Source organism: Mauremys reevesii, linkage group 4 (genome assembly GCF_016161935.1).
Source record: "Mauremys reevesii isolate NIE-2019 linkage group 4, ASM1616193v1, whole genome shotgun sequence".
Lineage (NCBI taxonomy): Eukaryota > Metazoa > Chordata > Testudines > Geoemydidae > Mauremys > Mauremys reevesii.
In genome coordinates, this window is record NC_052626.1 from 108,370,975 (window position 1) to 108,395,521 (window position 24,547).

A 24,547-nucleotide genomic window follows, 5' to 3' on the forward strand; every position below is an offset into this window, starting at 1 on the left:
GGGCTTGCACGGCTTGGGCTCAGGGGCTAAAAATTGCAGTTTAGATGTTTGGGATGAGATGGAGCCCGAGCTCCGAGAGCCTCCTTCCTCACAAGTTTTAGACCCTGGGCTCCACCCCAACCCTGAATATTTTATAGTTCCTCCGCCCGAGCCCTGTGATTCCGAGTCAACTGACCTGGGCCAGGGGTGGCCGTGCCGCACAGGGGAGGGTCTATGTATTTTGCTGCCCCAAGCACAGCAGTCAGGCGGCTTTTGGTGGCGCACCTGCGGGAGGTCCACTGGTCCCGCGCCTTCGGCGTACCTGCCGCCAAATTGCCGCCGAAACCATGGGACCAGTGGACCTCCTGTAGGCGTGCCGCCGAAGGCCACCTGCCTGCCGCCCTCACAGTGGCCAGCTGGTTGCCCCAGGCACGTGCTTGGTGCGCTGGTGCCTGGAGCCACCCCTGGTGCCGCAAGCATTTTATTGCATTGTAGACATACAGTTTACCCATGCTATGTAAATTCAGAGCCCTGCCCTCTTCTTATCCCACATGACTCCTCAGCAGGGCCGCCGGGGGGGGGGGGGGAGCAAGTGGGGAATTTGCCCCGGGCCCCAGAGGGGCCCCCATGAGTTTTTCGGGGGGCCTGGAGCGGAGTCCTTTACTCGCTCCGGGGGCCACGGAAAACTCTGGTGGGGCCCAGGCCCCTGGAGCTTCTTCCGCACCGGGTCTTTGGCGGCAATTCAGCAGCGGGGGGTCCTTCCACCCCAGGACCCGCCGCCGAAGTGCCGGGTCTTCGGCGGCAATTTGGCAGCGGGGGCTCCCTGCCACGGGTCTTCGGGGCACTTCGGTGGCAGGTCCCCGAGCGGAAGGACCCCCCGCCGCTGAATTACCGCCAAAGCGGTGGCCCCCTGCCACCGAAGACCCCGGGCCCCCTGAATCCTCTGGGTGGCCCTGCTCCTCAGCACCAGTCTTCTGCATAGGAGTGCATGCTGTGCGTGAAAGCAGCAGCAGCCGCAGATGGGCCTGAAAGGAAGAGGGGAGGGGGTGATGGGATAGAGGGCGGGAGTCCCTAAAGAGTTAACAAACCAGAAGGCATGATGATTCCAAAGAGGCGGCGGGGAGGGGGGCGGAACCTTAGAGTCCATTATTCCCAGTCTTGGAAATCATCTCCCTGTTGCTTTCTTTTTTTTTTTTTTTTTCTTAGTATAAATAGTGCTGCTCACTGCCCTCCATCCGTGGGAGCAGAAAGCCTGTTGATTTATATGGTTTTCCTGACATCACATGAAGTGGTGGAAAACTGAATGGAGCCAGCATTTTTCCTGCATTACGTAATGCCCCCTTTTCCTCCCCTCCGAACTGTGCTATTCCAGCAGGAGCCTGACTGTTCTTTAACCTCTGTTTAGTTCAGCACAAACTCTTGCTTTTTTGCAAACTCTCTTTGTTTTTTTATTGACGGCTGTTTGTTTGTTCAGCAGAAGCTCTTGATGGCCTCTGTCAGTGCTGCAGGCTCTTGTATTGGAGGACTTGATACCAGCCATGGTATTATTTGGGGCTGAGCCACCATGGTGTGTCACCTGCTCTTCTCCTCCCTTTGTGTTCACCTGAGAAGGATGGGTGGAACTAAGGGGGTCCCTGGCAGGCTCCCATGTCAGTGTTCTCCGATTTTACAATTGGCATCTGCAGTTCAGTGCTTGGGAAGCTTCCCCAGCTGGTTGCATCTGCATGGCACTTTGCATGCCTGGGCCCACGCTGCCGTACAGCCTATTCCAGTTTGTTATAGTCCCTCCCCTTCCCCAAACCCCAGAGCTAAGAGCTTTGTTCCTAGCTGGCCTCGGACATCCCTCTGAAAATCAAATCTGAAGCCACTCACCTGACTAATAAGACAGGTGTACAGCCAGATGGGCGGGCAACACAGTGACCCCTTCCCAGTTACCATGTAAAGGGGACCTTATGGATTTACACCGAGGCTGCTGCACCAGCGTAAACCCCTAGCATGGACATGCTGCGTACAAAGCAAGCTGTACCTCTGTGGTTTACACTAGGTGCAAAAGAGAGAACAGCCCCTGATGCTGGACAGATCATGGAGTCAGTGAAGTTACTCTAAATGTACATGAGATGACTGCGAGCCTTACCCCTGTAGGGTAGAAGAGGGAAACAGCCGGGGCGGAGGCGTGATTTTTAATTTGGGGGAGGTGTTTGGAGCCTATGAAGAAGAATCTAGGCCTTGTTTATGCTGAGGGGTTGCCCTGCTTCCAGCTGTTGGTGTATGTGCTGGTACAAACCCTTATAATCACCATAAGCCATAGTTGGTGCCGGCGTTAAGCAAAGGGGACTCTGTGCCCATTCAAATAGTGTCTTTGCCTGCCTGCACTAGGGGTATGGAGTGATGGCTGCCCCCAGGGCCCTCTGCCATGGTAGACTGGGTAGAACTGGGACCCCCTGGGATTAGAGGGGTTAGATTTGGGGGGGGGGAAGCTGTTCTTTCCCATCTTGTACACTAACCTGAAACAGGCCCCTCACTTGCTTTCTGAACTGCAGTCATGAGCCTTTCATCTGGCTCGGCTGTACATGTGAGATCATCCCCAGTCCCCAACTCCCTCAGTTTGTCCCAGGTCTGCAAGGAATGTTTTAAAACTTTCCAGTTCTGTTCTTTCTAAATTTGGAGCGTCTGTTTACTCCCAGGATTCGGAAAGAATGTGACAATATCAGCGGTGAGAAATCTCTCCCCCCGCACTCCCCTTTGGCAAGCAGATTGGCCCTGACAGAGCTGGCAAGGGGCCCAGACTGTGTACAGCCCAATGGTACAGGAGCAAGCCTGCATCTTCCACAGGAGCAGCTTAAATGTCGACTCGCCCTCTCATTTGCTTCCTGCAAGAATATAAACATTAGGAGAAGGCTGCAGGCGTCCACGTGGCGTGTTAAGAGCATCTCATGCTGGTTTGATGAGCTAGCTGCCAATATTTGGGTTGGTCTATTTAATTGTTCCCTTTTTAGCCAGAGTGCTCAGCGGGAGTCTGCCCTCCAGCTTGGTGCAAAACAAGCTGTCTGGGCCCTATTTTTGTTGAGCAGGTGTCAGTGACATAGTGGATGTGGGAGAAATAGTCAGTATGATTTATTGGGACTTTCCAAAGGCCTTTTTGATGAAGCCCCTCCCAAGAGGCTATTAAGGAAGTTAAGTAGCCATGGGGTGAGAGCTGAAGTTCTGTCCTGGACTAGGAGCTGGCTGAGAGTTAACAGTGTGGAGTGGTCTCAAGGTTGTGATGGTGCTTAAATATGCTCATCGGTGACCTGAAAAATGAGATGAACAGGGAGGGTTTGGCCACATTTGCAGAAAGCACACAATTGTGTAGGATAGTCAAGACTAGAGAGGACTAAAGAACTCCAGCGGGACCAGGGTGGATTTGATTGAAATCAATTTGATTTAAATCACTAGTCAGGAAGACTCGATTTAATCATGGATTTCTACATAAAAGTGCATTCTTATTGGTTGTTATAACCTTAATACATATTCTTCACAACACATAGGTGTAGGTTTCATTTTTAGAAGGTACACGCTATACATTTTTAAGTGATTTATTTTGAAAACTTTTCAGATTAGCTTTACAGCTATATCAGAAAATGAATAGTTGTTTGGTTATTTCATTTACCAAAGGTAATTGAAGCAGATATTTATGAAGTCATTGGGAGGTGAACTATCTCCAATTCAACAGGTTAATCATTAATATTTGGATGATTTTCTTGCCTTGCTGTATTAGGAGGAGAACATCATCAGACAGACATTTAAATAGTTTTATTTAACTAAAACAACAGTGTTATGTATTCTGGATTTTTTTCTTCAACAGCCAACATATAATAATTTAACAAAACAAGCATATGAATTTTTGAATTTAGGTAAACATTCAAGTTTTTAAAATCAGGTTTGTTTTTGTTAAAATTGTTTTTAACTAAAATAGTTAAATGAAATATTTTTAAAAAACAAAAATTAAATCGACTATGTCAGCCAGGTCAACACAAGAACCTTAAAATACTGGCTTCTACAGCTAACTCGGTCTTCTTCACCTTCATTTTCCTGTTTGTTCATAATCTGGAAACGAAGAACAAGCTTTTGTGCTTTTTCAGGTCCCAAACTATTTCTCAATTTGTAATGAATTAGTTCAAAGGAAGAAAATATTCTTTCTACACTCGCAGAAGAAGCTACTGCTGTTTAAAAGTGAGATTATCACTTCAAAAGTCTCTGAAACCAAGTGCTTAAGTGACTTCTACCAGTTCACCGGAGTGACTTTCTTTAAAATATGATCAGCAAACATATATTGCTTGAATGGTTCTGATTCCCAGACAGGGTCTCTTTTACAGCCTGCTTCCATTATAGGTTTTCCCTTCTAGTGAGAGAGTGGTATGGTAAATCTCAAAGCAATGAAGGCTACACTCAGAGACCTCAAGACTTCTGGAATATGCTGCTCAAATAGTTTCACTTTTGTTTCTAGTGCCTGTCCCTCCCTTCTCCTTGCCCAGATCTATTCCATCCCCAACAATCTTCTGTTCATTGAACTTTTTGAAACTTTGCACTTTTAGAGAGACATAAGGGATTGACTCTGTGTACACACATTTGCAGAGGGACAGTAGGATTGCAGTCTGTTATTTCTCACCTCTATATATCATTTATTTATGTATTTAAAAACATTTTTGCTGTTAACAAGCATGTTAGCTCTGGAGACACAAATCCACAGTTTGAGAACTGCAAAACTAAGCATCTCTGATGGTATCTTCTAGACTGAGCACTGAGTCCCATTGGGTAGATAGAAAGATTAACCTAAATAATCTATACAGAAGCCCCTGGAACCTCATAAAACCTGGAACCTGGAACCTCATAAAATTGGGTCCCTAATCCATGAACTATTGGAACTCATTTACAAAACTCTTAAACTCTTAAACATTACGTGAATATATTGTCTCATACTATAGAATTAGAATTTATAATCCCTATTCCATGATGAGAGATCTTTGAGCTATAATATATCTTAATTAAAACTATCTTTAGATAGGTTTTTTCCTTAAAAAACCTTTTATCAAAAACATCCCATTTAAATTTTAAAAAATCCATTTTTTTTTAAATTATTTTTTAAAATGTCATTGATTTTTATCCACTCTGAGAGTGATCCAGCCAAGCTAGGTGAATGGACAATGTGCTGGCAGATGAAATTCACTAGTAATGGATAAAAGGGAGTTTGAACTGCCCATACATTTGCTGGGTTCTATGTTAACTGTACACGCTCAGGGGGAATGAGCTGTGTGTCAGTGTGAACAGCTCCATGAAAACCTCAGCTCAGTGGGTGTGGATGGGCAAAAAGGCAAACGAGCCATTAGTCTAACTGAAGATGTTCTCAGAACTAATATACTGAAATTATTATCGTGCTGTTATATAAACCAATGGGATGCCCTCGGTTGGCATATAGTGTTCAGTGCTGGTCATCCTGTTTAAAAAGAAAAAAAAAAACAGGGCCAGGATAGGAGTCCAGAAGCAGGCGATGGAGATGAGGAAAGGCTGCCATGTGAGGAGAGACTGGAACTGTGTAGTTTAGAGGGGAGACGGATAAGGGACATGCTGTAGGTGTCAGAATAACCAATGGGGTAGAGATGGGAAATAAAGTGCGTCTATTTACCCTTTCTCATAGAACAAGAAGAAGGGTGCAGCCAATGGATTTGAAAGGCAGCAAGTTTAAAACAGAAAAATACACTTTTTTCACACAGAATTTAGGCAACTGTGATAGGTATAGTTGAAGTTAAGTGCCTAGCAGGATTGAAAAGCAGGGTCAGGGCACTTCTGTGGATAATGAGAGCATCCACACTGACATTAGATAGGATAAAAAATATAAACCCTCCTGCTTCAAGTCATAAACCAGAAATTAACTAATGAGGGATGAGGGCACTGAGAAGGAAACTGCCGTCTGGGCAGGTTATTCCATCATTGTCCATTGTCCAGAGCACTTTCCTCTGAAGCGTTTGGTATTTGCCACCAAGAGAGCCAGGATTCCAGATTAGTTGGGGCCTTACTGGTCTGATCTGGTATGGCAGTGTCTAGTCATAGGAGCCTGAGTTCTTTTTTTATTCTGTGAGCCCAAGCGTGCACTAAGCAGTGTCTATCTAGTCTGTGCCATACCCCCTGAGCGTGTTTTCAGTTTCCCCAGGCAGTTCCCTTTGTCAGGTCACTGTCCAGGGGACTGAAGTGTCTTGCCATAAAGTGTCCTATGTAGCAGGGGTTCTCAACCTTTTTCTTTCTGAAAACTCCATGGCCCACGACAACTGGTTTTCTGCAGATAAAAGCCAGGGCCAGCGTTCAGGGGTAGCAAGGAGGGCAATTGCCTAGGGCTCCATGCCACAGGGGACCCTGCAAAGCTACATTGCTCAGGCTTTGGTTTCGGCTCTGGGTGGTGGGGCTTGGGTCACTGGGCTTCAGCCCTGTGCAGTGGGGCTTCAGCTTTCTGCCTTTGGCCTCCACAAGTCTAATGCCAGCCCTGCTTGGCGGACCCCCTGCAAACTGCTCGTAGTCCCCACAGAGGGCCCCGGACCCCTGGCTGAGAACCCTGCTCTGGCTGAGAACCCTGCTCTGTAGCATTGGTGCACACTCACAAACCTGTGCTTGCTAGCAGCTGGGTTGGCACTGGCCTGAGACTGGGGAAGCCCTGTGGGTGACCTGGATAAGCAGATGGTGATGTGATTTGGGGGGGGGGGGGCTAAATAATTATGCGATTTCAGTGCTGTTCTTCCTGCTGTGCTGCTCTCTTCTCGGTAACCTGAAAAGCAGCACAAGTAATAACACAGAAGTGTCTCTCTTGCACAGATTTTACATTGGGAGTCTCTTAGGCAAATGTTCTGCCGGTTGAACTGAGAAGTTTAGAGCACTGGAATTCTAATTTTAACCCTACCTACCTGTTAATTAGTTGACATGTATGCCTGTAGGTGTAGTAGCCTGCATCTGTGCCACCTAGGATCATGTGATATCAGATCTCCATGCTGAGCAAGGATCAGCCTTGTTGGCGTATGGATGGAAGATCTCCAAGGTAAATCCAGACTGATTTTGTAGGTGGCACTTTCTGCTCTGTGTCATTATCCAGAGAGTGCCCCAGGATAGTGCTGGAGGACATTGTACAACTGGGAGCCAGGGGATTCCATTTGTGGTCACTAAAGGTCCCATGGCAATTTGTCACAAAAAGATTTTAAAATCTGATTTCATGGACAAATTCCAACTCCGGTAACTCCATTCTGCCAACCTTTCTCCCTCTTCCACCCACCCCAATATTTCTTGTTCCAAACTATTGTAGTGCTGCTTGGCTGCTGAAATTGCTTGGCTGCAGCATTCCATGCCAGTGCATGACACTTCTATAGATATGGTCTGCAAAGTGCTTGGGAACCCTTCAGTATTGTCTCTGTTGGGGACCCTGGATTCCTATTATTATTTTTGTAGCACCTAGGAGACCCAGGAATGGACCAGGACCCCATTGTGCTAGACACAGAACCAAAAGATGATTCTGGCCCCAAAGAGCTAGTCTATTACATCACATACAAATGTTAAATAATAATAGGGATGGGCTGACCGTGACTCCTCGTCTGCTCTCTGAAGATGGAACTAAGGCCAGTGGCCCAAAGCCTTCAAACTCCATACTAATTCCACGGCATCTTTTCTCAGCCTGGTTCGCTCTGCCTCACACCGTAGCTTGGCAATGATGCTCCAGGGCAGAGCCATAGTGTTATTTTCCGTAGGGAGGAGACTGTACAGTCTGTGCTCGAGGAAAACAAAGAGATTGTTCAGACCACTCAGTGGGCACCCCCCTTTTACATAGCTGTCCATTTAAGCACGCTGGGCCAGATCCTTAGCTGGTGTAAATGAGCGTACCTCCACCAGTGCGAAGTGGAATGCGACATGGTACGTTCTGACTTAGTAGTATTCTACGTCCCTTCTGCACTGATGGAAATCACACCCAAGGTGCCAAGGCAGTGGTGAACCTGGCCCTTGGCAGGCACCCATTCCAAGGAGTAGTGAGGTGTATTTAGACAAGTACAGTTCTCCCTGAGGGCTGTGCTCCCTGCTCTTATCGTTGCTCCCTCCACTTGGAGTGAGGTCATCCTGCGTTTTTCATTGCAGAAGAGACTGGTCAAAAATAAGTGGGGACGGACTTTGTAAGAAAAAGATTTTCCAATTTGTATTTTTTCCAAGTAAGAAATTGCAGAGAAACTGGAAACGTTCTGACCAAGGTTGTTGGTCAAAGAAAAGGGGCGGGGAGATTTTTTTCCCAAAACTCTTTCTCAAAATATCAGATTTTCATCAAATTTTTAAACGTTACCCAGTTATATTTGCAGATTGTCCAGTGAGTGAGGGAAGGACTGCTCTGGAAGGCATGTCTGGCTCTTAGCTCTGTTGGTGCTGAGACTCTCTGCCTGATATCTAGTGGCAGGGAGTTCCACAGCTGAGAGTCTACTGCAGGGAATACTTCCTGTCCTGAGCTCACAAGAGTTTTCTCTGAGCTCTTTTGGTTGTTCCCATTGCTGTTGCAGGAGGTCATAGAGCGTGGTGTTGTCTGGGAGAAGCGGGACGTATCCTATCCAAGGCTCTGTAGTTGCAGCACTAGGGAGCTGCCAGAGAAAAGACAACATTAGGAGTTGTCAGGAGCCCACAGGGCTCTGCTGGTTTATTTAATGAAACGCTCTAGACATGGAATAACTTTGCCCAATATTTATTATTGTCTCATCCGCCTTGAAGGGGGAAGTGGGAGCAGTTTAGCTGAATGGAAACCTGCCAGCACTGTGCTAAGTGGATTAAGAGGTCACCTAGTTCCAGGGTAGCTTCTGTAAATATCTTTATATCCTCTGCTGAAATGTCCTTGTGTAACTAGCTACTGTTGTGCTCCTTCAGGAATCACAACAGAGATTCCTGCACCTCCTCCACAGGGACTGTATTTCCTTTCTCCAGCAGTGGGAGAATGCTGCTATCATAAATGCTGCTAAATCAGGGCAGTGGCCCTTTCTGCTCTGATATGAATAGGGTCTGCACTTAATATAGGGACCTGAAAATACATGGCCACACCCTAACATGTTAAGCCTAGTCCTGGTGATTTAATACCCCACGGTGCAATTACTGGAGAGTATGTTTTCTGTCCAAGTCATTTACAGTTACTGGGCCAAATTCTGCCCTCTTTCACCCATGCAGCCCCATTTCAAGTCGAACTAGTGCCTCTGAACCTGTTGAGAAATGTGCCTCCCCCTCATTTGTGTACGTCTGTGCAGGTCTCTTCATGAATAATTACTGGGGGATCTCTAGCCCAACTAATTTGCTTGCGTCAGCCTGCTCTTTAGCTGCCTATAAAAAGAGAGCAAGAATATACCACTCAATACAGGAAGAAGTTTAGCTTTCAATCAGGCACCTTAACAGAACATCTAGCTCCTACCTTAGGATGCCCACATGGGTGCCAGTTTTAGACCCCCTTATACCTGCATGGGTGTCTAGATGTGGAGTGTCACTGGCCAGGGCAATTGCACCAGTATTTCCCCTCAGGGGTCCAGCAAGGGCATGTACAGTCAGGCTGCCAGTTCCCTCCCTTCACTATTTCCCAGGGCAAACAGGCTGCCCAGGACACTGGTTGGTGTCTGTTCAGAGTCGGTTAAAGGTGTAATTGCTACACACAAGATTCCACACAGCATTTCCTATGCAAGCCTACTTTATTCTTAAGGTAAAAGAAACATTACAGCTAAAACTCATTTAAAAACAATAAAAGAACCTACATGCATGCTAATAAGCTCAGCAGAATTCACCCCAACCTTAACATGGATTCTGGCAAGAACAGTCCTTCAGATCCCCACCCAAGAGGGATTCCTTGTGGTTACAAGTTCATCACATCTTCAAGCTCAAAGCAAGCACCCATTCTGATGTGGCCTCAAGAGGCCCAGTCCTTCCAATCTTACCCTAAAGCTGGGGTCCTGTCCACTTGCTGAATCAGGAAGAAGGTCCTGAGCTTGTTTAAAACTAGACTATTTCTCCAAAAACCCTTTCTTTGTCTGCTGGTCCCTGGAGAGTCTAGTTTGAACCAGTATATATGTACCTCTCCACCTCAGTAGTTTACCCTTCCTATGGAAATACATAGTACCCCAATAACAAATATACAATTGTCTTTTTAATGCAATGGATCCCAAAGGTATTAACCTAATTCAATAAAGTTCGGTCAGGATATTGCAGGAAAATGTCCTATGACAATGCCTATGTTTGGTGGAGTTGTAACTGTCTGATGTGTGTTTTTCCTCTTGTTTTTCCCCAAGCACCTGATTTTCAGAGGCACTGAGAACAGCTGAACACAGTAGGAGATGCTGGGAGCTGGCACTTAAAAAGAAAAAGAATCAGATCATTAGTTTGTGTCTAAATATGGTCTTAGAATCCTAACTGTGGGCACTACTTTTTTTCCGGTTGTGGCCCCATTGACTGACTAACTCTGTCACATGGCCTTCTCAGTTTCAAAATAACAGAGGAGCTGCTTTCTTTATTGCAGCAAAACCCTGTAAAACTGCCTAGATTGGGCCAGGTCAGAGATGCTGTGGCACTGAATGCCGTGCCTGCTGGGTGAGTCCAGGCTGTTAGGAAATGGAACCTTTCCAGGCTAGTGTTCATGGAGGATTCTACCTTGTGCTACCCCACAACCACTGCTCTGGTAGATACCTAAATCCAGCTGTGGTCGCTTGTTGTCAAAGCAAAGTGAGTGGGGACTGGCGCATAATATCCAAATTTCCTTTCGTGTGCTAGGAAGGAGTGGTTTCTCCAGGCTGAGGTGTAGCATCCTGGTAAGCTCTCACCCCTTCCCATCACACCCCACCCTTGCATTTGAAGTCATGGATATCTTTGCCTGTTTTCTTCCCAGGGGGAGCAGCGGCTGCATTTCTGGGATGGGTTAAGCCAGGTCACATATGTATGAGCTGATTGTATTCCTGGCCTGTGTTCTAAACATCCCTGTTTAGTAACACTGTCGTCAGAGGACTTGTTTTCCTGATTCTATAATTACTCCTTGGAGCTACCCCCCTCCTCCGGCTGCATGTTTAACAATTGGACGAAGAAGGGGAGACGAGGGGTGGGGGGAACAGGATGGGACTAGGAGAACAATTTGCCAAGAGTTGCAAAACCATGTCATTTCATATCTCATTTCTGGAAAGCTAAAGTGGGGGAAGGAAACTTTTCCCAGTAAATGATCCTGGCGGACAGGAACCTGTGCCCAGTTATGATTTCCTTCCTTTTGAGCAACCTAGTGCCCCCTCCCTTCCCCCATCATCCCCTTTTCCTGAGGCCCATGTGAAAGGTTTGAAATTGCCATGATTATAAGCTCTCTGTGATGGAAGGGGGAGGGAAAAGCTGGCCACTAACCAGCTGCGTTATCGCTAATCCTTGCATGTGTATGTAAGTGCTGAAGACAGACTCTTTGCTCCTCGGTGTGGCAGACGCTTCATGCCAGTTTCCTCCCAAGTATAATGCTGCTGACTTCAGTGGAGTTACACCCAGGATGACTGACCCTCATTAGCATTTATGATGATGTATGCTGCAGGAGTACCTAGGTGACCCAATTGGGGTAGGCAGTGGGCACACACCCAGTGGGGGAGAGTTCCTGCTGCAAGCAACTACAGTCTAAATAGACAAGAGAGGCAAGAAGGAAGCACTGTTCCCATTTTACAGATGGGGGAACTGAGGCACAGAGAGACTTACCCAAGGTCACATAGGAAGTTTGGAGCAGAGGTAGGACCTGAACCTGGATCTTCTGCGTCCCAGTGGCTTACCTACAAGACTATGCTTTCTCTCTGATCATCATTTTAATGTATAAGCGGCAAAGAATCCTGCGGCAACGCTTCCTCAGCTCCTGTCCACTCACGCCCCTCTACTCTACACGCATTTGATGATGACATCATCATCTCTGGACCCATGGAAGGAGACTGGAAAAAAAAACACACCACGATTCCAACAGCTTCCACCCCCCATCAACCTCAGCTGGACCAATTTTTACACGGAGGTCCACTTCCTAGACACTTGCAAATAATTGATGGATGCATTAACACCACCCACCCCCCGAAAACCTACCACCGCGCGCTACCTTCTCCATGCCCAGCCCTTCCACCCGGGCACCACACCACAAGATCCATTGTCTACAGCCACTGGAGGTACAACCGCATCTGCTCTAACCCCCACAGACAACACCCACCAACACAAACAAAAACCAAGCATTCTCAAAACTCAGTACCCATTTGAGGAACGAGGAAATAAGGAGACAGAGAAACAGAGCCAGACGAGTACCCTCAACTGCAACAAAAACCAACAAAACCAACAAAGAAACTCCACTGGCCATCACATACCAGTCCCCAGCTCCCCCAGCTCTCATCAGCATCCCATCATCCATCCTCATTGGAGAGCCTCACACCTTGATTCACAGGCCAGGCAGGGCAGGCCAGTCCTGGCCCACAGACAACCTGCCAACACCAGCCCATACCTGAAGCATATTCACACACCACCGTAACACAGTCAGGAGCCAAACCAACCAACAAACCAAACTCCAAAACTGCCCACATATCCTACACCAGCACACCACACACAGGACCTAACCAGATCAGCCACATCACCCTTCATTCACCCAATGTAATACCACCACCACCACCGCCACCACTGCCCCTGTAAATCAGCAATGTAAACTGGATGCTATCTACATAAGAAAAGATAAAAAAGGAACAGGAATAGCATATGACAATCAATAGGATAAAAGGGCAACAAACAATAAAAAACCTGTGGCCAACCACCTTCCCACACAATTCAGGCCATCCTCAGAAAAAAAAAAAGAACTGAGACTTCAAAAAGAGACTGACCAGAGCTCCAGTTCATCTGCAAATTTGAACATCTCATTGCAAGTTGACACCATCACTGTGAATGGCAACAAAGACTGTGAATGGCCAGCCAATCCTCAACCAGTTTCTCCTCTCCTGCAACTGCTAGAACTCCCTCTGCCTCCTGCTTTACCTCTACTCCCTGATTCTCTAGCTCTTCTCACTTGCTATATATGCTACTGCTTTGCACTACACTCCTTGCATCTAAGAAAGTGGGCATTTCCATCCGCTCATGCTGCAAAGCGTCTGTTAATCTATATGCACTGTTTAAAGAATCCTGTGGCACCTTATAGACTAACAGATGTTTTGCAGCATAGTCTATAAGGTGCCACAGGATTCTTTGCTGCTTTTACAGATCCAGACTAACACGGCTACCCCTCTGATATTTTAATGTATGTTACCTCCTTTGTTGATTGATTTTCTTGCCCCCTTCTCTTCTTGAAGAGCCCCCTTGTCCCAACGCTTCATTACTGCCCTTTCCATTATGTATTTAACAAACAGGAGAGGCTTGTATGTAGGAAGTCCTATCCCTGGAGCCACTAAAAACTAGATGGAACCACCCGCTGAGGCATACACCAGAGGGGCCCGTCCTGCAGTGGCCATCTCGAGAGAGAGCCTCCAGCAGGGTGAGGGATTCTTTTCATCTCTCATGTCTATGCAGAATGATCTAAAAGGAATGGTAAATATGAGAAAGGGTGTCTCTGGCACTGAGGCAATTTCTCTTCCTCCCCCACATTAGCCCCCAAACGGGGGCAGCACCTGGTGAAGGAAAGGGGTGGAGGTTCAGGAGCAGATCAGGGGAGAGGCAACTCTAAAGGAATGTCAACACTGCCGCTGGAAGCCTGCTTCCTGGATGGGGTAGGCAGATGCCCCAGCCACCGCCCATCTTATCCCATTTACACTACTATGTTTAGCACACTAGCTCTGCTTGAGGTAGTGCATATCTATCTACCCACACCTCCCAGCTGCAGTGTAGAGCTACTCTGAGGAGGGTGGGCTAGAGATGTTATTTCCAGGGAGGAATTTGCAGTTGGAATTGGATTAATTACTGCTCCCCGTGAAGATGGGTTCTGTTGCCTGTGGGCGCATTTGTCTTTTAGGAGGATGGGCGGGGATGCAGAGCATGGGCTAACCTTTCATAAGAAGGGCTCTGCTAAAGCATCCTGCATTACAGATCTCAGCCAGAGATGCCCCAGCCCTGATGGGCAGAGCCAAAAAACCAGTCCAAACTCTTCCTGAAGGAACCTGCAGCCCCAAAATAACTTAGCTTTAGGGTCTCTCAGCCATGAGGGAGTTAGTCCCTCCTGTTACTAGAGGCTAGCAAAGGAAGACAATATATTCATAGATTTCAAGGCCCACAGGGACAATTATGATCATGTAGCATAGGACAGACCATAGGATTTCACACACAATTCCTGCATGGAGTCCATAATTAGATCTCATGGGAAATGGGATTTGCCAGTGCTGCCAGCTGGATGTAATTTCACTCCCATTCATACTGCAAATGCAACTGTGTTGGAGGAACTGGTTGCAGCAGAGTTGTCCTCCAACATGGTTGCAGCATAGATGGGACCATGCAGTGTAGACAGGACTATGAAATTTCCCCATGATTCATCTGCCCGCCTGGGTAGACAAGAGAATCTACACTACATGATGGAAGCATGTTTTATGCTTCCCCCATCATCGTGTCAAGTGTAGCATAAACAGGACCACTATGAAGTGCAACAGCATTTGTTGTCCCCATCCTCTCTGCTAGTCAATGTCGTGCTTGTTGGGAAGAGCCCCTGGGTTGTGGGAACAACTTTCCAGGTTCCCAAGCGTTGCTTTTGGTTGAACACTGATCCTTTTTTCCAACCTGGTTTGAATGTGCTTTGAATGTTATCCAACCTCAGGCTCTGACCCACATCTGACAATAATAAAACTCACAATAACGAGCCTCATTAAAACACTGGCTCCATGAGCTGGTGGGTGGAATGGGGGAAAAGGGGGGTTCATTTAGTGCTGGTGACCTCATCTCACGTGATGTCACTTCTAAGGAAAAACATTGACGTCTCCCATGTATAACTCAGCCTTGTGTTTTTCAGCCTGTAAATCTTCAGAGTTTAAAGATACAATGTGTCCCATCTGCCTAGTCTAATCCTGAGCAATTTTCTGGAGGCTTGGGAAGAATTCAGAACAAGTAACCTTTTAAGGAACTGTGATGAGATGTTTTAAAGAGTTCCAAGGTTTTGTGGAAGCCAGGGAAGGAGAATGAATACTTCTCTCGCAAAAGAGGAAGAAGGCCTGCTCATGAGGTCACAATTCATGAATCAAGCCACATTGTCAATGGGAACAGACCATTCACGGATGTAACTTTTCACTGTATTTTACACCTGAAAAGAAGCCTAGGCAATGTGCGCGTCTCCTCCAGTAGACACGAGGGTGTACGTACAAAGGAGTGCCTCAAACAGAGAAGAGGCAATGGCTTAGAAGAATGCAGATGGGATTTGGAGCCGTTTGCATCTAGCCTGCAGGTTTGACTCCCCTGCAGACTGGGCATTTTTGGAAGTTGTCTTCTCATGTGTGTTTGGCCCGTGTGAGTTCTAAGGTTTCAGTCCAGATCTTAATGAACGAGTGACCGTGTCACAAAATCTACCACCGTTACAGGGCCACATTGATGCCTTTGTGGGGATGGCCTGCATCACCACTCAGTATAGAGACCAAGAAGCACTTGGGAGAGAGAATAAAGATGGCCTCATGGTTAGAGCACTGACTCAGGGCTTGGGAGAGTGGGTTCAAGTCCTTGCCCCTCCACAGAACTGTGTGACCCTGGGCACGTCATTCAGAGCAGGTCTATACATAAAACGCGTGCTGCTGGAGCACTTCAGTGAAGGTGCTATTAGGGCCACTGGGAGAGCTCCCGTCAGTGTACTTAATCCACCTGTGTGAGAGGCAGTAGCTCTGGCAACAGGAGGGCTTCTCCCGTCAACATCACACTGTCTACAGCGGGGATTAGGTTGGTATAACTGTGTCGCACAGGGGTGTGAAAAATCCACACCCGGAGCAATGTGGTTATACCAATGTACGTTTATAGTGTATATCGGGCTTTTGAGCTCCATAGAGCTCTTCTTCCGGTCTGGGAAAGGTACTCAGTGTCTCAGCTCAATACAAGGTGGAACAGTGTTGAGCATAAGCAGTTAACACATGTTTTAAGAGGCCATTCAAGGTGAAGTGGCTCATTAACGCCAATAAAAGATTTTCCCTCATCAGCGGTGTCTCTTGTATCCTGGGACCAGTACAGCTACAACAACACTGCCCACAGAATCATTTAGACTCTGTACCTGCTGATTTCGCTGACGCTTAGGGCTTTCTGACAGAGGAAGCAGGTAGAACTCTGTGTTTAGTGGTAAGCAGTTACACCAAGTGCTGAGGTTAGGGGTGCAGTAACACTGAACCGGACTCAGATCCACCAAATCCTCAAACTCCAGCCCCACCTCCTGTCCTTCCTCTGCAAAATCAGTCAGGGTGTCCTGACTCGCCACTTAAATCCAGTGTAGCCACCAATCCCAGATCAACCTCTTCTCCATGCTCTTTCTATGGTACTTATATGGCCCACCTCACTGCAGTATTTGAGCACCTCCCAGTCTTTAGTGGATTTATCCTCATAACGCCCCTGTGAAGTAGGGTTGTGCTGTTATTCCCATTTTGCAGATGGGGAGCTGAGGCACAGAGAGACCGAGTGACTTCCCCAAGGTCACGCAGGCAGTCCATGGCAGAGCTTGGACTCAAACCCAGGTCTCCCAAATCCTAGGTGAGTGCCCTAACTGCTGGACCATTCTTCCCTTCTCATTATTGATGGGCGTCCCAGCCACCCTCACTTGCAGCCTATGTCTCCGCCAGATTATTTCTCCCATCCCTCCAGTTCCTTTTCTCAAGAAAAACCTTCTGCTCTCAGACTTCAGTGAAAAAGAACATCGAGTTAAAAAGAAACAAGCCAGTCTCCTCATTGTATCCACCACTGAGAACACTGGGTGATGGGGAAAGGTTTGCTGTGCTCCATCCAGAATCATAAAAACACTGTCCTTAGTGTGTGTGTTGGTGCTTAGGTACCATGATGATGGACCCTGGATAATTGCATTAGATAGACAGTACAGAGCTTTCTACCTTCAACTCACTGTACAACTATTAACTCACCAAAGTAAATCACGCTCACTTCAAATGGAACAAAGGTCTGTTTGCTGCAGTGCCTCTTGCCTTCAGGGAGCTGGCCGTCCCCTGCAGGCGTTCAGGGAGCAATTATTTCAGAGAGCAAGCAAGGTCAATGGGAAAAAATGGGTTGTCGCCCCTTTAAGCAGCTGAGTGAAGCATGTGTCAGTGGTGTAGCCTATGAGTTAAACTGCGTGTCTGTGTGCTGAGTAAGGAATGCGGTTGCATGCCTGACCCCTTAGCTATGATCAGCAGGGTTGTTGCTCATGTGCTGAGCTCATTCAGGCTCGCTGGAGCTGGAGTTGCGCACACACACGCAGGGAGAGAGAGGCGAGAAAAGAAGCTGTAGTGCTGGAAAAAGGGTGTTAGGGTGTCTCTCTTCCCCATTTCTCCCCCCCCCCCCCTTATTTTAATTCCTGCTGGACGCTGGTGGTTTTTTTTTTTTTTTTTTGCCTGCCAGCTGTTGTTTTGCAAGGGCAAGCAGTGCCTCTGTGAGACGCAGCCCAGCTGCCTGGATGCCTCTAGATGTTATGATTGCGCCCTCCGAGGACCAGTTCTGGATGGACATGCATGAGGGGCAGATGAAGCTGAAAATCAGGGTGCGGAGGATGAAGGAGAGCAGGGACATGCGAGGTTTGTTGGCTAGCTCCTTTCCTTTGGGTGCCGGGGGTGCTGTTTGTTGAGCCTGACCCATGCTGTAAGAGGCTGTCTTTGCAGAGCTGCTGATGTGCAGGCAATGTAAAGGTGTCGGGCAGCTGGCATCTTGCAGGCATGAGGATAGAGAGATCCAGGGAGCATTTTTGGTTGGGGGGGTGGAATACCAGGAATTTTCATCCTTTGCAATTTCAGGAAGCTTTTTGGGGGGCATCTGGCCTATCCCTCCAGGGGACACGGGGGGTGGCAAAGGAAGAAATGAGATCTTTCGCTGCAGAGCATGGCAGGTGAGGTTCTGCTGTTGACTGCAAGGGGAGACGGAAGGATGAGACTGGTATTAGGAGGTGGTGTCAGCTGGGTTTCCCCCTGTGACTTGCTTGGGCTCCCATCTAGAAACCAGGAGTGCTGCTTGTTTAGTGGGACTAGCTAAACTGGGACTAAATCCTGCAAGTTTGGAGTGGCTAAGCAGGAGTGGAAGAGAACACTCCCAGGAGGAAGGTGGGGGGCTCCATCCTTATGTACCCACACTTGCACTCCTCCAGGGCAGGACACAGAGGAGATGGTGTATTCCTGTAGGCAACTCCAGGCATTAAGCAGCATTGTGCATTGGTTGCTGGGCTGCTAGGGGCCAGTGAGGCAATTGTCATCTGTCCCCATGTGCAAAGGGCGTCGGGGGGGGGGGGGGAGCAAAGGGAGGAATTCCCCCAGAAGAAAGTGATGATTGCGGACAGAGTGTTCAAAGAAACAATATTAAGAAAGTGATACTGCTTCAGCCCGCCTCCAACCAACCAAATAGCCCCTGCTGCTGTCTCACTTCTCCCCACTGAGATGATCACTAAATTCCCCTCTTGCAAGTGCCTTTTTCAAAAAGGGATTTTGCAATGTCTTAGCTCCACAGCACTAGAGTGAGAGGAGGAAAGGGTGAAATTAAATAGAGCGGCTTAAAATATGCCCAGCCTCAAATGACCTAGTTTACCAAATGGTTTAATCAAGCAATTCTCCCCCCCCCCCCACCATCGTCATCCCTTAAAATGGGAATCTACTAAATGAGCTTGGCATGTTTTTGTGGCGTGAGCCACATAACCCAGTGATGGTGTAATTAGTAATAGGTCAGTCGTGGAAATGACACATTCTTCTTTACTTAGAACAAGTAAAGCTGGTCCAGAGCAGGCACAGTCACCAGAGGAAAATCAGGACAAGCAACTTTGGGGGCTGGAGCTGTGGGTTTCTTTCTTTTTTTCTTTTTTAAGGAAGTACCAAAAACCCAATTGGCAAAGGGAGGAGCAGGCAACAAGGCTTACCTGGGCTTCAGGCTTGTAGGATGAATCTACGAGGTCAGCAACTGCTGGCATAAAATCAAGAATAAGTATTCGTCAGGACAGCCAAAGGAGGCTCAAGGTTGGTGGGTGGAAGCAGTTTGGCAGGGAAGGAAGTGACTAGTGGGGAATGTACATGGATCAGTAATGCGGTGCTAGTTCATCTGCTTCTCATACCAACAGCCTGGAAGAACGAACCTGCAATGGGGGGTTGAAATCTCCTGATTGTGCCAAATTAAGGGAGAGGGAGGGTATAAAGAGAGAGGTCAGTCGATACAACACTGTGAGATTCAGCGTGACTAGGAGCAGAGAGGGTAGATGTATGTTTCTTTCCACTGTGATAAGGTTGGAGGGAGTGGAAGAACCTGAATAGAGACTATATCCTCGTAGGCTTTAAAACACAGAGCAGAAGGAGGGTCTGGGGAGCCAGCAAACCCAGCTGAGGGAACCTTCTAATCTAGCCCCTGTATAAGGAATCAGTGAGGCCACATCTGGAATGCTCTGGGAGTTCTAGCGGTGTCTTGTACAAAAAGGAATATTGGAGACATATGTAGGCATTGTCCAGCAGGGGGCGAGTTGACCTGACTAAGAGGAGGGCAGGATCTTTAGTTAGTTGGGAAGGGAAACCAGAACTCATTTCTTAATTACAGAGAAGATGACAGACAGCCACAAATTTCCCATGCAGGTGCCCATACACCTCAGTCCTGACCTGCAGCCTCCCCTGCTATTGCAGTGCTGGGTCCTGACCAGCACTGATACTTGCTCCCCCTGCTAGGGTGACGAGATGTCCCGATTTTATAGGGACAGTCCCGATTTTGGGGTCTTTTTCTTATATAGGCTCCTATTACTCCCCACCCCCATCCTGATTTTTCACACTTGCTGTCTAGTCACCATACCCCCAGACCTTGAGACCCAGCAGTGGCTGTAACACTTATTTCAGCAGGAAGCTTGGTGGGGTGGGGGTCGTTCTTATGCATTGAGACGGACATTGTGCAAAAAGAAAAGGGCTAAACATGGGACCTCATCCAATGGAGAAATGATGAGGATGGCGGGGCGGAGGGGAAATCTAAAACTTCCCAGAGAGCAGGAAGCCCTGACCCACACCAAGAAACTTTCCAAAGGGTGATGATTAATGGTGTTAGTAAAGGCCCTTTCATCATCTCACTCGGCAGCTGGCATGAATGGGCCACTACCAAGCTAAAAAATGAGGTAGGAGCCAGGGGAGGTGATGCTGCAGTGAGGGATTTTCCCAGAGGCCAAGGAAATGATGCTACTTTGGTATCTGAAGGCAGCTGTCCTGGTCAGCCCCTCTGCTCTATGTGCTTTTCTCCCTTTTTCTGCCCTGATTCGAAGGAATCCTGGCCAGCGTGTTCAGTCATGTCACTGACTAGGAGAACAGGGTAGGTTTAGCTGAGACTGAATAAGAGACAAAGGGCTGGTATTTTTTTAGGGGCCAGATCCTGCAGTTCTCAGTTCTTTACTCTCTCGTTGACTCGCTGCCCAAGTAAGGACTACAGGCTTTGTGCTCCAATTCAGCAAGGTACTTAAGCACATGCCTAACTTTAAGCATCTCTCATTGACTTCAGTGGGACTTGTCCTTTCACTTAGGCATGTGTTCAAATATCTTGCTGAATTGAGGCCTTGACCCCTAAGGAGGAAAGTGACATCTCTGTTACTCAAAGACGAGAATGCTTCCAGCTGTTTAAAAGCCTGTAATGAATATCCCTGGGCATGGTGGAAGCTGTGGATTCACTGCTGGCGCTGCCAAGCAGCTTGGGAACCCCAGGCACAGTTACGAGCACGGGGCGATATCACAGAGGGACCAGCATGAAGAGCTGTTTCCTATCGAGGGACAGGAGATCTGGAAGCACATGGCTTTATGTAATCCAGGAAGGCGAGCCAGCCCTGGCTGGACTGTGCGGGAGCAACATGAGACTAAGTGTTCATAAGGCCGTACCTGACTTGTGTTAAACTGCATGCACTGCTGCACCTTTTCCACATGCTCATCTGGGAGCATCTCTGAATCCTGAGCCCACTGCCTGCATTTACTGACACCAACGCCCAGGGAGGGAGGAGTCTACTGTGACTCTCCCCCTCAAAGGCATAGAGATGTTGTGGGGCAGGGACTGTCTCGCCCTAGAGCGGATGTGCTTTAGCACCTCCCAGGTGGAGGCACCTTTTGTCTCCCAGGCGTAGGTCCTGTGCCGCTCTGGGTCATACCAGAAGGCAGGATTTCAGGCTGCAGTGCAGGCTCAGATACCCAACATCACAGCCATACCAGGAAGGCTATTACAGCAGCTGTGCTAAGGACAGCTCTGCTTTTGCTGGTGTGAAAGTGCAACCCTCCTACCCGGGCCCGTTCCAGAGGGCCCGTGTTGCGTGCACAAAAGAAAAGGAGGGGTGAGTACATGGGACATACTGCTGTCCAGTGTGGCTTGCCACAGACAGCCCTTATGCTCTCCGGGGAGAGGGGTGTTTGTGGAAAGCATGTTCACCAGTGCATCAGAGGCACTCCCTCCAGGAGCAAAGCGCTGTCTCTGCACTAGAGCATCGCTTCGGTGCTTCTTACTGCGGGGGGGCGGGGAGGAGGTGTTTGTTTATATAAAGCGTAATCCTTCCCGGTTGAAGTCAGTGGGAGTTTTCCCTTTTATTCCAATGGGAGCAGGACCAAGGTCCCAGTGGCAAAGATAGGCATGAAGTTTCAGTGGAGACTTGGAGGGGTGAGCCCACATGGCTGGAAATAAAGGGGAAGCCTGGGCCCCTCAAAACAACAGGTTAACAGGTTTTCAAGCCAAGATGACCCCGTTACTCTCTCTGTGTACTCCATGGCATCGGGTGTTGTTTCCAGCCTGCAAGGAGACCTGACTGGGAGCAGCAAACCATCACAGCTGGCTAGGCCCAACACGGTCCCATAAGCCTGAGTGGAATGTCCCCCTGGTTCTAACCGTGGGGGATGCGGATAGCCCTGTTTAACGTGCCACATGTCCCTTTTGATCTCACTTCAGCACTTCCCCTCATTTCCCTGCCTTGCCTTCATATCTCAACGAGTTTTCCAAGCCCTTTAATCCCTAAAGGAGAAAGAGGATCACGTTTCCCTCTCTCCCCGTCCTCCCTTGTGAAGGCAGAAGCTGGTATCTTTTGATTCGGAGTGCATACCTTTTATCAAAGTCCCCTGCCCTCGCAGCTGCTTTCACAACTGCTGGCTTTTCCTGTGATCATAGTGAGAGCAGCAATGGAGTGGGTCTGTGCTGCCTGGCTGAGTGTGAATGAGGACAGCAGGGGATGTCTCTTGTTCTGCTACACTGGAGTCTATTACTGTTCTTAATACTCAAACAATACTCTTCCCTTTATGGATGTATATATCAACAAAGCTGGGGTTTACCACCCAGGAGGCGAAACAATGGGACTCTGCTCTTACCTTCACCTAGAACTTGTTACAGTTTGCACAGGGTCATATAGAACACACCATCGGGAGCAGTGCTGCCCTGGCAGAGAGATGGATTGGATGGCCCAATTGGTTTGTACTGTCCCAAAATTCTTGGACATGATCTAGAACACCATGAGCATTGTTGATGTGTGGGGGTGTCTAGAGAAAAGTCCTCTGACTGTTATTTCTGTGACTGTTCAAATCATGGGCCAGATCTTCAGCTGGTGTAAATCAACTCCATTGACTTCAGGAGAGCGACACCAGTTTGTGCCAGCTGAGGACAGTGGCTAGACCACTTGTGAAGCTTAAGTCTGCTACTGTCTCCTAGTGCAGGCAATGGAGGCAGTTTCTTCTTTCAAATCCAGAGATCCCAGGTTTGATAATTATTCAGCAGTGATTATGGAGACCCTCACCTATACTTATCTCTTTCCTAGGCCATGTCTGTGGCTGCATTTTCTTCCCCTGTGATGGTGGCACAAAGCGGCTAAGCACCATTACAAGTGTGCATCTATTTTTGTCTCGGTGTTTGCTGAGATGTGCTTTGTACATTGGCTCTTAATTATCCAGGCGTGTGGTGAGATGATTGTACAGGGCTCCTTGTTCTCTTTGTAACCCTCTGACTGTTTTTATTTATCACCGGCCTGTCATCCCAGGAGGGAAGCTCTCATGATTCTCCACAATCTACCAGTGGGCCAGGTGGTATGAGAAGCTGTGACAGCTCCAAGGGAACGGCAGCTGCTTTTTCTGACAAATGTCTGGGCTTTTAAAGAACTCCAAGGCCCACTGCCTTCACCCTTGAACTTTCACAGTTTTCCCAGTGAAAGTTGTTGGTAATGGGTGGTTGTCACTGAGATCCTCTGTGACAATCTGGGGCTGGAGGAAGTGGCAGGGAGATGGGGTTGAGAGTCTGAGATGTGGGGGAGGGGATGGAAGTAAGAAATAGCGTCTTTCCTTTCAGTGTACAGTAGGCAAACGCTCCATGCTGCTTCCTGGGGTGATTATGACTCCTGCCCCCAGCAGCAAAGTATCTAGAGCATTGAGAAAAGCCTCTTACAGGGACGCTTGGGTAGTTTTACAAAGGGAGGGAGGCAGCGGGGCCTAGTAGTGAAAGCGCAGGACTGGGAGGCCAGGGTTCTGTTCCCAGACTTGCTGTGTGACCTTGAGCAAGTCACTTAGGCACTCTGTGCCTCTGTTTCCCCATCTGCTAAATGGGAACAATAACAATTACATATATGCCAGGGGTGCTACATTCCTTGCTGTCTGTAGAGTTCTCTGAGAGCCTCAGGTAGAAGGCACTAAGGGTTTTTCTTACTTCAAAGAGACTGACTGATCCATGAAGCTTGGGGATAGGTGGGGAGTCCCACCAGCGTCTTGATCCTTTGATGCGCTCACCTCTTGTAATTTTCTCTCCTCCACTTCAGTGGGAGTAGCAGGTGTCAGCACTTCTCCTAGCCTCGGGCCCCACATCCACACACATCTCTCTGTTTGCTTGGGCTCCACCCTCGCATGATGTAGGTAACTCTAGAAGCCAGGAAAACATTGGATTTAGTAGGGAATGTTTTCTAAAGCCCTCAGGAATGCTGGAGTCCAGGCCAAGGATAAGGTTCTGTGCATTGCAAGGGACCAGCTCCTTATCCAAGAGCCTCAGCCAGTGCTCCTGCTTGAGGGAGCATCTAGAAGAAACCCGAGATCTCTTTCCACCCACTCCACCCAAAATACAGATTCTCACCCCCACTCTTAGTTCCATGCGTGCCAGGAGAATCCCACTGCCAGCCCCAGGGAGGTGTTAGCATTACAAAGAAAAGACTAGAACGGCCCCTTCTTGTTCTGAATTAACACTAAAACGTGGAGTAATGGGTAGGTAAGGGAAAGCCCAAGTATTGCTTGGAATGCTGCCAGGGACAGTTACTGCCTTTGGGGTGATTTTAAGAAGCCGCTTTGCTTTCCAAAAATGTAAGACTTGCTGTAGCTGCACGTTCTAGGGCTGGGTTTTGTATCCCTGGAAGTTCGGAGGTGTTGGGGCCTGATGTCCTCAGCTCAAGGCTGTCTCCCAGTTCCCTTTCAAACCCTGGGATTGCTCAATAGCTGTG

At 48.1% G+C, this 24,547-nt stretch overlaps 1 protein-coding gene across 3 annotated transcripts in view; it reads left to right on the top strand.

The window, feature by feature from the left end:
• Positions 1-24,547, top strand: part of DUSP8 (dual specificity phosphatase 8) — a 78,433-nt gene that overhangs the window by 43,627 nt on the left and 10,259 nt on the right. Inside the window, exon 1 of one of the 3 annotated variants that reach the window (XM_039537333.1) lies at positions 17,507-17,693. The exons of the other annotated variants lie outside the window; for them this stretch is intronic. Coding sequence (XP_039393267.1) covers positions 17,576-17,693 — 118 coding nt within the window. The 5' untranslated portion in view covers positions 17,507-17,575. Of the gene's footprint in view, positions 1-17,506; positions 17,694-24,547 lie in introns of those variants that run through there. 3 annotated transcript variants of the gene reach the window in all.